Raw genomic sequence first — 13,234 nt, 5'->3', positions numbered from 1 at the left:
TAACTTTGCTATAATTGGCTTGCGAGATGCGAGGATGGAGTATTTGGCTTTTTGAGCTTGGTCCTTGCTTCCTTGCATTATGTGTCAACCCAAAGCTGAATGTATGTATTAGACTCTTCTTTTAGAAACAGATCGAGAAAGAGATCGGGTTCAAGAAGAAAGTGTAGTAGTGGGTTCGAAACTTGATCCTGTATGGAACTTGCATATGAATATAAATATAGGGAATTAGGACGAGAACACGAGCTGGAAAATAATATAATGGAGGTTTTTTGTGAGTTTAATTGGGTGATATTAACATATTCCTTGCTGGTTTTGCACTTAAAGATCTAGCTAGTACTAGTTAATTACTACTACTCAAGTGGAAAGTTGTATTGATCGACAGGGACTATAGCTACCTAGTCAAGCTAAGCTTGAATCATTCATAAACTAATAAGTCATTTCATGTGCAGGAAATCTTGCTGTTCCACTTGGTACTATCCAAACCCATCCAAATTTAATATTGTAATCCACCTGCTACTTTATTAACTACATATTCTTTAAAGTCCATCAAAGTTTACCTTGTTTATTTTGAGGGATTCTAAAGCTTCATTTTGCAAATCAAATGTCATATAAATCTTCGTCGATCGTTCCAGTTTTGTTTCTTAAGATAGAGGTACATACGTGGTGAGGCTGAACAATAAAAAAGGAAAGCGAAGCACGTTGCCTCCATCGACATCGGAGAACAAGGCATATTGCCACATGATGAGTCGATACTCGTTCAACTCTGCTACTGGATAGGGTTGACACCTAACTCCTTCCACTTGCGATTTAATTCTCTGGAGTGTAATATTTATCAGGAACTAAGAACATTTTGGATCCCAAAATGATTGTTGTAACTTAATGTTCTTGTTTCGAATTCAAAACTTCTACTTTAGTACTTCCAAGCTAATATATATAGGATGCACTTTTCCTAACAGGCAGAAGGATGATGTCTGGACTAATTGATTAGTTCAAAGCACTGCTCGGCAGATTGAAAAGTGAACACATCGATCAGTACACTACTGAATTGACGCCATTGGCGAAGAATGAGACAGCAGCAAATAGGTTTGGGCAGTGGCCGGCCACTGCTTCTATACTCTTTCTTTATAATAGACTATGAGTGAAATGCTGACTAGATTAGATTGAAGAGTCAAATAGAATCATGTTTGAGGTTCATTACAAAGACCCAAAAATCTTTTTTATTGGTTATGCGTACTAGTTTGATTGAAATGCTGACTGAATTTAAGAGTCAGATAAGATCATGCATGTTTTAAGAGTCATGAAAAATGCATGAAAATTTTTTGTATTGATCAGGTGTAGCGCTAACACCTCAAATAGTCAAATTGAGAATCCCCGTCCACCCTATTATTGTTAGATTAAAATTTTTATCCATGCAGGACAATTTGTAGTATGCAGATTTTTTGAAATCTAACCATGTCAACATGATGCCTGACGAACACAAAGAACATTGACCATGCTAGTGTACAACCAGGTCAATTTGGGCTAAGGCTTCAATTCATTGTGCTTCACTATCTTGGGCCTCCCCTCCTTGTAATTGCGTACAAGCAATCTCTATTTCACCCTAGTACTCTACCAACCCGACCCACTACATCACTCGCTTTCCCATATCCAAAACGCCAAACGTGTCACAACCTCAATGGCTCCCAATTCTTTTCACTCCCTGGATAAGCCTTTTTTTCGTGGACCTCTCTCTCTCTCTCACTCTTTTCTCTTCTCTCGAAGAATTTAAATTAAAAAACCCACAAAAAAAAATTCACCAAGATTTTCTCTCCTCCCTCTCCACTATGCTCAAATTTTTCCCGGAAAATTCCCAACTCTAAAGTACTCACCTTTCTCTCTCTATACCTCAAATGGCCGCCGTCACTTCTCTCTCTTTCTCTGCTCTAACTCAGTCGTCTTTCCCGTCGGCTAGAAATTTGGTTTCGAACTCCGATGGTCTGCGATTCCGTACCAGCTTCTCGCTGCATTATGGTGGCTTCCGGTCATCCAATTCCAGCCCTCGTTTGGTTGTTCATTGCATGTCTTCGACTTCAGGTGGGTTTTCCTAGTCCTTTTCGTTTCTGGGTTTATTTTGATTCCTGTGGAAATGAGCTGAAATGAGAAATATTTCAATGTACATGTTTGGTTTTGATTCTTGGGTGTTAAAGATTGGAACTTTATAGTTTTTATGAGGACCCATATTTGGTTTGTGAATTATTTATGCTTTAGTTGTTGTTAGAGTTTATGGGAGTTAAAGCTTGCTTCACAAGAATAGAACTTCTTTTTTTTTTTTTGGGGTAATGATGTGTTTGAGAAATTGAAATGCAGATTTGGCAACTGTAGCTGATACGAAGTTGAATTTTCTAAAGGCGTATAAGCGGCCGATCCCGAGTGTGTACAACACTGTGTTGCAGGAGCTGATTGTGCAGCAACATTTGATGAGGTACAAGAGGACCTACCGTTACGACCCTGTGTTTGCTCTTGGCTTTGTTACTGTATATGATCAGCTCATGGATGGGTACCCTAGCGATGAGGATAGAGATGCAATCTTCAGAGCTTACATAAATGCACTAAAGGAGGACCCGGAGCAATACAGGTTCAGATATTGAGTTTCTCTGTTTTTTTTTTTTTTTTTGAAATGCATGAATGTGGTATGCAAATTTTGACAATAACTTGGCCTTAGATTTGCAAGAAGTATGCAAATTTAGTAAACATGCAAGTCCTAATTAAGATTGTGCTATAGGAATATAAGTATGTCTTTGTGATAAGTAACTAAGATTCCAGTAAGAAGATGTCTGAATTATACAAGTTGCATAGTGCAAAACTAGAGTTTAATGGTTAAAGACAGAAGATAAGTAGAAAGATAGGAGTTTACGTGCTATAATAATCTGAGACACATCCATAGAAGCCTCTGTTTGTTCAGGGAAAATTGAATGGAAAGCTAATGGGTGTAAGATGCTTCAAAAAACGGAATGATAATTTTTAAGCATTTCTTTCCATTTTGTCCTGATTTTGATTGTCTGAGAAGAAGAAATATGTGTTTTCTTTGCTCTATTTGAATAGGTACAAATTTTTAGTTTTTAATTTGTTACCTTGGAATGATTTTCTTCCTTTTCCCCTGTGTATCCAAAATGTAAACTTCCAGTCTAAGAAGTCAGAGATTCCTTTCACTACAAATGTGTATTTCCATTGAGAATTGCATGTGCGTGTAAAACTTCCGTTAACTATGATGAATCTCTATCGTATATATTTTAGAAGAGTCTCCATATTTACTAGATAAGTTTCTGCTAATCGCTACAGAGCTGATGCAAAAAAGTTGGAAGAGTGGGCTCGGGCTCAGACTTCCAGTTCGTTGATTGAATTTCCGTCCAAAGAAGGAGAAGTTGAGGGGATATTGAAGGACATTGCAGAAAGAGCAGGTGGCAAAGGAAGTTTTAGCTATAGCCGCTTCTTTGCGGTTGGGCTCTTTCGTCTTCTTGAGTTGGCAAATGCAACTGAACCAACAGTATTGGAAAAGGTTAGACATGCATCTTATCATCAGTAAAAAAATTAATTAATGTTATACAAACTCATAACTGATTTAGCTCTCCCCTAACTATTTAACTGACATTGTCTGTCACTTGACTCATGTGAACCATATCTATATCGATATTGACAAAGACAGCTGAAAGTTGTTATGAAAGTTATACACACATAAGGATGAGCTTTTGATTTTAATATTTCTTGTGGCTTCTGAAGAGGAGTTAGTGATTTGAGTTAAAATAAGAGACGTACATATTTCAATGAGTTTTGTTGTCTGTGTGTTTGTGTGTGAACAATGTTTCAGTACTTACACTTTGTTTGCTCTCAAACAGTTGTGTGCAGCCTTAAACATTGAGAAAAGAAGTGTGGACCGGGACCTTGATGTATACCGCAATCTACTTTCTAAGCTGGTTCAGGCAAAAGAACTACTAAAGGAATATGTGGCCAGGTAAAAAATCCCTCTGTACAACACCGATAATCCAATATATAGCAATAACGTATGATAGATACACAGATATACAGGATAATAATGTTCTTGTTCGACTAAAGTTTTGTTAAGGTTCAAACCTCCTGTTCTGAACCCAACTAAAAGGTTGAAAATTTGCAAACATTAGAATGCATAAAGGATAAATTCTTTAAATATGAGTTTTTGAAATTTGAAGGTTCTTGCATTCCAGTCAAGTATGCATCTGTACTTGCAATTCAAATGACAACCACAAGTTGATGCTGTTATACCATTTTTTTTTTTTTTTTGGTTCTGAAACACCACAATCAACTCAGTGTAAACCCCAAGGCCTTCTAGAAATCAAATTCATTGCTTTATTTGACCTTTTCTTATCTATGATTCGCAAAGAATGAAAAGATTCTTTTACTGTTTTCCTGTTGGTGACGGTAGTATTATGCAATGATTTTGGTTTTCAGGGAGAAGAAGAAAAGGGAAGAAAGGGCAGGAGCACAGAAGGCTAATGAAGCCATTGCAACGTGTTTGGGGGAGCCCCAATATATGGGCCTGTAGTTGGGGTTATCTGGGAAAGCTGATCGCTCTCTATAGCTCTCCATACAACTGCAAAACCCCAAATCTTTAATGGTTTCAAGATAGAGGTGGAGTTTTTAGACTTCAGGCACGTACCTTCCACCAGCTTGTAGGCTTGCATTTTGGTGTATTGTTTGCAATGTTGAGCCGGCTACATTGTATGTTTCCACATATCCACATATTTATCCCTTTTGAATTACAAAGATATGTTATAGGTTACCACTTGAACTCAATCACATATCAAATTATGTAAAAATCTAATTTTCATTAGTTCTCTTTCTGTTTCTCTATCACCCTTCATGATTATTACGTATAGCACATGGTAGTAATCTTTAACAACCAAGGAGTACGATAACTAAAAAAGCCTTTAAGGAAGGAGCCAAATGGTGCCCATATTTGCATCATCGCTGAAATTGGCGGATTTAAAACCAGTACTGACACACCGAAATGGTCGATGGCCACATGGAAGTGAGAGTGATTTTTACGTAAAAATGAAGCAAGTATATTCCAGAAATACAACCCAATAATTTACAGCTAATACCAATCCTTCACCAAAGAATAAGATAAAAAGATCTTCACTGACTGATACTAGGCCAAGATGATAGTGAGAGAAATCAATCACTCACAAAGTATTACTTGATAAGGGTTTTGGTTAACTAAGATGAGAAATATCAATTTCGTCCGGAAGCTTGAATGTGTCTGCTGCACCAAACTTCCTGAACTCTGCTTCAAGAGTTTCTTCGTCTGAGTCAACTCCTTCCTCTTCCTGAGCTGTAGGTGTTGAGGGATTGTGCATACTTTTAGACCTGCAGCCATTGGTAGCGAGAATGTTGACCTGGCCAAGGTGAGAGATTTCCACCATCACAGTGTCATCATCAGATGGAAGGGGTTGCCTCCAGGGTTCCCCATCAATTCTCATGTACGTCTGATCAATTGCACCTTTGTGAAACAGAAATTTGATTCGGTGGGCCTATGACCAATAAGAACAGCATAGAATCAAAATAAGGTATAACACTGGATAAAATAAATCATTCATGAACAGAAGATTTTCAGCCTCTACTTCACTCCTGCAGATTAGTCTTGGATCTTTGCTAGACCCACAAAACCATTTTATAGTTCTTACCTGAGCAAGACGAGTCCCATGTCCATTTGGCGCAAGCAATACAAGTCCATGCCAAGCAGAAGTAAAACCTACAACCTCTAAATGGCCATCATCTACATATGGAGGGGTGAATGCCTGTAAAGTCATCATCCAACAAAACATGTGTTACATCTAAGAAATAAAGAACTTGGGAAACCATCAATTACTTTATGCAAAGGTCATTTTCCCTATATATGGAAAGATCGAGTAAAAGTAAAACAATTGGACCCACATTATGCTTCCGTCTACGTGGTGTTCCCCAAGGATTAAATCCACCAGAAAAGCTAGGCAAATTGAGGCAGACTATCGACTTGATGCTGTTGTACATTGAAACACAAAACATTAGTAAAGCATAATAGGATATAAGTTGAGAGAGAAATCAAAGGAAATTACTGAAACTACGTCAAGTACCAAAGAGGAGTAAAAAAAAAAGAGATTCAATTTAACCCCTGTGCAAGAGATATTGCTCTCTTGCAAGCAAAATAAACATTGAATCTGTGTTGGCACTGGTGGAAGATAGCAGTAATGCCCCTTCATTTACGAACTATGAGGAACAAATAAGCAGAATCAAGAACATCTATATCACATACTTCTGCAGAACCACTAGAAGTGAACTAGATTGGTCGTGGTGGGGGCTGTGTGTGTTTTTTTTTTTTTTTTTGGGGGGGGGGGGGGGGGGGGGGGGGTGGACATAGTACAAGTAGTGAAGTAGTTCAGGGAAATTTGCAGTTAGAAAAGTGAAGTCGGCAAACAAGCATATAAATTAAAATAAGGATAAAAAAAAAACATAAATAAAACTGATAACTAAACAATGGACATAATCGGTATGGACCATTCTCTTAAATCAACCAGAAAAGTAATTCACATGCAGGTCAAAATACAGCACTTGGCATTAATCAAGGACCATCAGATTCGACTAAATTATAATAGACAACAATTTACCTGTGAGGAAGGAGGAGCTCTTCCCATTGATCCCCATGGTTTTTTATAATCATCACCTTTGCAAATTGAGCTATATTCCTATTTTGAAGAGATAATTAACTTGTCATCAGGGATTAGGTGCTAGAAAGTTAGCATGCAGACATAAATAAGAGAACAAACTCCTAAAAACAAATTTGGAAGCCATTCCAGACCCTAAATATATGGACCTGTTTAATTTTGAAGGCCAACCGAAAACTTCCTAAAACATAAATGCTCACCGGGCAGAATTCTGAGAAAGGGAAGGAGAAAACCAGCCTTGTGTACACCCAAGCTTTGCATAAGTAGACTGCATATAGGATTAAAAAAACAAAAAAGAGTAGATCAGAATATGCACTGTGCAAAATGCAGTTATACTGGATGACAAGAATGCTTTAAAGGATTTATTCAAGCAGTTTTCTGAAAAACAGAATTCGAAGCCAGAAAGTTTCTCCAAACCAGCCCATATCAGTTGAAAGGAATTTCTTATAATTGCCATTACTGATGCATTAGGATCAAGTTTAAGAATCCATAACAATTAATCTTTCAAGTCATGCACATGTTTTAAGTTCAAACCTGCTCTGTTTAACATCTATGGTGGATGTTGCATCATACTCTTTGAGTTTGTGCACACATTATAAATTTGCCCAAGTCAAATATTTGTTATCATGTTGCTACATGATTCCCTGAATCATAATGAACTTGCAGGAAGTGCATACCTGATTAACTAACTGATTTTTAAACTTTTCAGGATGCAACTTCCGCTCTGAATGAAACGCATATGATACTTCAGCATCCATTCCTAAGAAAACCATAAGAAAGTAGTGTTAACTTCAGAAAAGAACACAGTTTAGTAAAAGAGGATAGTGACCAGCAATTAGCCAGCTTATACGTGAAAGAAAAAAGAGAGATAAGTTGAAGCAAAGTTCACTGCTGACAAGTGTCTATGGTGGGATTTAACTAAATGGACTCACAAAAGGAGATAGTGACTAGAAAGACTCAGATAAGTTTGCACATAAACTTCAAACTACATGAAAGAATCCAAGGGAAGTACTCTTACCCATACTGAAGTAATTCCAAAATCCCCCACGAAATGTATGGAAGCCCTCCTGCAAAAGCATTCAACATTTGCATGTATAAGAACAGACCAAGATTGTTACTTGTCTATAGTGTAGAGCATTCAAACATCAAGCTTTTCAAAGAAACATATTGACATGATACTTCTTTAACAATTTATGTAAAACTTGATTCCTAACTGAAAAAGAACCAAGGGGTGCCCCTTTTTCATTGCCTAGGTTACACCTTCGGAATACCACAGAAGGGAATTTTTAGAATGATTCCATTACAACTGAAAACAGAGAGTTGCTAGCACTCAAACCAATAAATTTAAGTCTATCCAAATTAGATTCATTCTTCTGCAAAAATCAAACAATAGACATCCTAAAAGATAGCTTGATGTAGTTACCAAACAAACTTAACTTCTCTGCCTGCTACTCTTTGGAACAATGGAACTGGTTCTTTTGGCTTAACAAATTTAACTGTGATAGAGATGGAGGATAGTTACCATGTTCAGCTCGTTTGTGTCAGAGACACGGCCAAAGGCATGCAAAGAATGGGGAAGCTCAAGAGGCGCAATGGGATCCAATGGACCTCCTTTTGGAATCTTCATCCTCATGAGAAGGTGCCAGCTAGATAATTATGAAGAAAAACGAAATCAAAATTTCCATCTACTTAGAATAGAGTAATGGTCAAAGTTGCAAAGCAGATGTATAACTGGCCTAAACAAAAGGGAGATGCATGAATAAAATTTGTCGAAGAATTAATACTTCAAAACTTCATCATCTAGAGACAGGTAGAATATAAAGAATACATTCCCTAGAAGATGATTCAAAATGATAAGATCTACGTTATCTAGGCAGCAGTACTGTGAATTAGAGCACTTGGAATATCAATAATATGTAGAAGAATCATTTTTGATTGTGAAACCTGTCTATCTTCATTTCCTTGGCTCCCTTTACTTGACGCAAAAAGGACTCCACAGCATGTTGATCTGTTCCAGGATTCTTCTTCCCCTGGAATAGCCAAACAGAATGTCATGCATGCACAAGTCGAGGAATCAATTGCTGCACTACTTTACTTACCCCTGATACATACATATCTGTGTGTGTGTGTGTGTTATTATTCAAAAATTTAAAAGTGGAGCAAATTCAAACATGGCAGTGCTACTTGAGGGTTACTGCAAGATATGTGTCAAATCAAGAAATGGAGAAACTTGTTGACTGCACATCTTCAAGTAACAAGAACAACATGAGAATCTATGAAGTAACTTAAAACATGCATGTCTTCTGAATCTTTTGTATACTATTGCTGCTCGTTTTTTCTGTATATGGATCTCGACAAGTGATAGTGCAATCCTACTGGTAAGTGCGATTTGCATACATGACAGCTCGAACAGTCATCCAAATGTACGCAAAATCAAGCACACAAAGCTCTCAGGATAGGAAATACATACCCAGCCAAATGCAAATGGAAGATTGTTTCCAGTTCCTAAGGGTACTGTTGCTATCGGTGGCGGATGAGCTAATTTCAGATCAGAAACAACTCCAAGAAGCCATCCAGCAGTTCCATCACCACCTGCAACCTAAAAAAGAGTTTGCTTCACATGTCAGAAAGACCAAGGATAACACCTCAAGGTCAAGAAAACACACACACACCACTGATGTTGTTTATATAATTCGACTCACAATTATCCTCAGTTTCTCTTGAATCTTGGTAGCAAATTTATCCCATTGCGCTTGAGCGTTTCTAGATTGACATAAATTCGGCGCAGCACCTTATCCGGAGCCTCTTCCCCCACATCAAAAACCTAAAAATGCAGCTACAACATGAGCTAACAGCAACCAAAATACAAATTCAACCCCTAAAAAAATCTAACAACATCTCATCATTAACAACCTACCTGCCAGTCATTGAGGAGCTGACGGTACGTCACAAGAAGATTGCCACCGAGCTGACCACCACTTTTGGAGTTGATAAACACCAAAACTGGACACTCGGGCTCATCACAATCTTCCCATCGCGCTTTGATTCGGATTCAAGTACATACTTGGGAATCTTGAAACTCTTCAAGAAATCAGACCGAGAGCTGGAGTTGGCCATTTCAGACTAAACCTGCAATTATTTAAAATCCTAATAAGCAAGACTCCATATATATAAAAAAAAAAAAAAAAAAAAAGACACCCCTTTTCTGGAAAACTGTGCTCCTATAAGCAATTTCAAAATCCATTCGATGCATGATTTCCACATGTCAAACAGACTCTGTTCGGATTGGACGCAGACAAAAAAAACGAATATTGGAAAATTCAAAGGCGGAATCTTTTAAGCTTGATGGTGAACATAAATGTAGAAAAGAGTTGAAATTTAGTTGGAGCAGGACCTGTGGGAGCTGTAGCATTAGCCAATCTGAGCAGCTAAGCTTTGATTCGGAAGACGAAGAGAATCTGAAACATGGGATGTATAAAGGTAATGGAGATTCAGAAGGCTTTTTCGGATCCAAAAAGTAGAGAGAAAACGCGGAAGGCGGGTATTACGGGTTGACTTGCTCTCAAAGCCTCCGACGGCCAGAGATTTTTATACTATACTACGTAGGCAAAATGCGAGGGCTAAGTTATTGAAAACGTGATCCAAATTATTGAGGGGAGGGGAGAAGCGAAAATGGAGTCTTTGAAAAATGTTACGGGTCTGATGATCATTTATTGTCTTGTATTGAATTGTAGGAATGGTGGCCGAGTGGGGACTCCCAACGTTCCTTCCTTCCTTTCTATGGGTGTCGTTCTGTGCGCGCTTTCGTTGGTTCCTGACAACTTCAAAACGTTTTGGATTTCGTAGGAACTATCAAAAACACGTGTGTGAGGTGTGCGAGGGGTTTTCAGCGTTCGGACTATTAGGATTGTTCGATTTTATAACCGGACAAAATTACTTGAAACATAGAAGATTGAATTTTTAATTTAGTAGAGTATTTAAGTTTTTGAGATTTAATTGGTTAGTTAGCTAAGTCATGAGTAAGATTGTTTCGTTTAAGACATTTCCCGATTTTAGAAGTGGGGTGATTTTTTGTGATGGAGCCTCAAACAAGTTGATATTAGAATTGATAATCTTGTTGACCACATTGGAGATTCCATTTAAGCTGGCCCATTTCTGTCTTTGTCAAGTGAATCCATTAACTATTTTCTGGTTTAAATTTAAATAGCAATTATAGCATTGATTATACAATTTGCTTTATTTTGTTGATATTAACTAGATTCTTCACATGAGTTGATTTTGTATTTTTCATTTAAAAGTCTTAACTAGCAAAATTGGAGAGATTATTCAGAGCACCGACCGCCGTACACTTGTACCAACATAAATGAATGGTTAGATTACATTAAATACACTTTTTGTTTATTAAAAATAAAGTTGATAATAAATATCAAGGGTTGAGATTATTTTATAAATGTTGGGTCACTTGTACCGTCGGTGCATAGAATAATTTCCAGCAAAATTGTTAAAAGACCTTTCATTTGGAAAAGTTTTGTTCCTTTTCCATTACTATTTCATTTATCCATTCAAAACATTTTTGATCAGCTTCAGTGCTTTGTCACCTTTTTGGCAAACCATAATTATTGAGATTTGACATATCAAATTAAATCTTAACAGTTCAACTTACCTAGCCTAACTATTAGGCTTAGAGGGAGTATTCAGAGCACTTAATTCAGAGTATTAGGCTTATAGTAGGGTACAAGGATTGCTTATAGTAGGGTACAAGGATTGCTAAGTATAACGATTTAGTTGTCAAGTTTAACCATCAGGGAGACGGGACCTGGGTATAATGTAGGGGTGTAGACAATTTCAGCCTGCAAACTTGAAATTAAAGTAGGAGAAATTGATGATCGTAAGAAAACTATTGTACCGGGTAAAGAATTTCATTTACCACTATGACCAATGAATAACAACACTGCTAAACTGATAGCTTCGCCAAGGTTTTGAAATTAAATAGTCTATTTTACGAGTTTATAGCACCCAAAAGTATGGCTGTTAATTCTGACACGACCCGATAACACGACTCGAAACCCGCACGAAATAAAGCGGGTTGAACCGCACGATTAAAAAGCGGGTCAGCCGCGGGTCAACCCGCCATGACCTATTTAATAAATGGGTTGGCCACATGTCAACCCGCCAACACGAAATGAACCCATATAACCCGATTATGTTATACTTCTTCTTGAAATTTTGGATGTTGGGAGTATTTGATCCTACGATTGGACAATTTGAAATATTTTACTTCATCATTATTTGATTTAATTATTTATTAATTATATATAATTATTTATATTCTTCGTCTTCTAGATTTTTTTGTGAATTTAATGAATTTATACTTTTTTTTTTAGTTTATGGGGTCGCAATGTATCCTTAAATGAGTCATTTGATCCAACATGACACGACCTATTTATTAAATAGAAAATTACATAGTAGCACATGACCAAACATATAAATACAGAAAACTCACTTTTAAAAAGATTTATACAAATAAGGACATGAGCCCAGGCTCAAAATCAAATGATACAAGCCAGACTCCTAATTTTAATAGAAAATGACCAAAATACTGAGTTTGATTAAATATTTACGCGTATGCCACTCTCACCAAATCCCAACCCCAAAATCCAACTTCTCTCTGTAATTATATGCTTTAATTCTGTGGACTTTGTTCAATTCGGTAGTCATTGATCGCCGGAATGACCGAAAAGAGATGGAGTTAGAGCAATCCCGGCCGCTCAATCCGGCCATGACCTTAGACGAGGTTTCCATGGAGCGCAGCAAGAACTTCGTCAAGGCCTTACAGGTTCCATTCTCCCACGCTTCCATTCAAGTTTTTATGTTTGGGCGAGGCTGAGAGTCTGCGATTGGATCTGATAAGTATTTCGTTTTTGATTGGTTTGATTCGTTCTGGTTTACGCATTTCGTAGTTTGATTGAATTTGATGCTTGTTCGGTGGATTTTGGCTTTGAAATCGTTGAATCTATGCAGTTTCGAGTCTTGCTTGGTTGTTAATGCCTTGTGATGTGTAGGTGATGCTCTTTATTTTGGTAAATGATTGGAAATAGAGGCCGTAAATTGGCTTTAGGTAGCTGTATTTGATTGTTTGGTGAAGCTTTTTGTTGTTGCTACTTTTGTGGCTTAATGGCTCTCATTTTCAATTGGCATGATTGTGCTGCTTGATGAGGAAAGCGTTGAGTATCAGAGAGTCGCAGAAGGAGAAGAAGAGGGACTCAAGACGGAGATAGGTGTAAGCTCGATTGATCCGGTCAAATGTGCTTACTCTTCTATGTATAAGCATCTTCATAAATTGGAGGTAGTTTCTGATTTGGAGTTTGATAGTATTTCAAATTCTCAATTGGGTATATGGATTTTTGTGGTTGAGATTTAGAATTTGGTGATTTGGATTTTGCATTTGGCTCTAGGGTTCTGGGATGGATCAGAATTTGGTTTTCATAATATTAGAATAATTGTTTTTCGTGTTCAAATTT

At 37.4% G+C, this 13,234-nt stretch overlaps 2 protein-coding genes across 2 annotated transcripts; one reads left to right on the top strand and one right to left on the bottom strand.

Annotated features, from left to right (window-relative positions):
• Positions 1-1,743: 1,743 nt before the first annotated feature.
• On the top strand, positions 1,744-4,829 carry LOC112186202 (protein THYLAKOID FORMATION1, chloroplastic). Its single transcript, XM_024324558.2, has 5 exons — positions 1,744-2,073; positions 2,347-2,614; positions 3,319-3,535; positions 3,873-3,988; positions 4,462-4,829. Exons 1-5 carry the CDS (start codon positions 1,890-1,892, stop codon positions 4,553-4,555), a joined length of 879 nt encoding a protein of 292 aa, XP_024180326.1. The 5' UTR covers positions 1,744-1,889; the 3' UTR covers positions 4,556-4,829.
• A 163-nt stretch (positions 4,830-4,992) lies between these two features.
• LOC112186201 (diacylglycerol kinase 5-like) lies at positions 4,993-10,466 on the bottom strand. Its single transcript, XM_024324557.2, is given in 16 exon segments — positions 4,993-5,543; positions 5,697-5,810; positions 5,947-6,031; positions 6,657-6,734; positions 6,914-6,981; positions 7,391-7,473; positions 7,732-7,780; positions 8,236-8,359; positions 8,658-8,743; positions 9,184-9,312; positions 9,416-9,460; positions 9,463-9,537; positions 9,631-9,737; positions 9,740-9,842; positions 10,108-10,137; positions 10,170-10,466. Coding segments are annotated over 14 exon segments (1,452 nt in total). The 5' UTR covers positions 9,831-9,842; positions 10,108-10,137; positions 10,170-10,466; the 3' UTR covers positions 4,993-5,225.
• Positions 10,467-13,234: the final 2,768 nt, after the last annotated feature.

The sequence above is a fragment of the Rosa chinensis genome, chromosome 2, assembly GCF_002994745.2.
Source record: "Rosa chinensis cultivar Old Blush chromosome 2, RchiOBHm-V2, whole genome shotgun sequence".
Taxonomy (NCBI): Eukaryota; Viridiplantae; Streptophyta; class Magnoliopsida; order Rosales; family Rosaceae; genus Rosa; species Rosa chinensis.
This window is presented reverse-complemented; position numbering and strand designations above follow the sequence as displayed.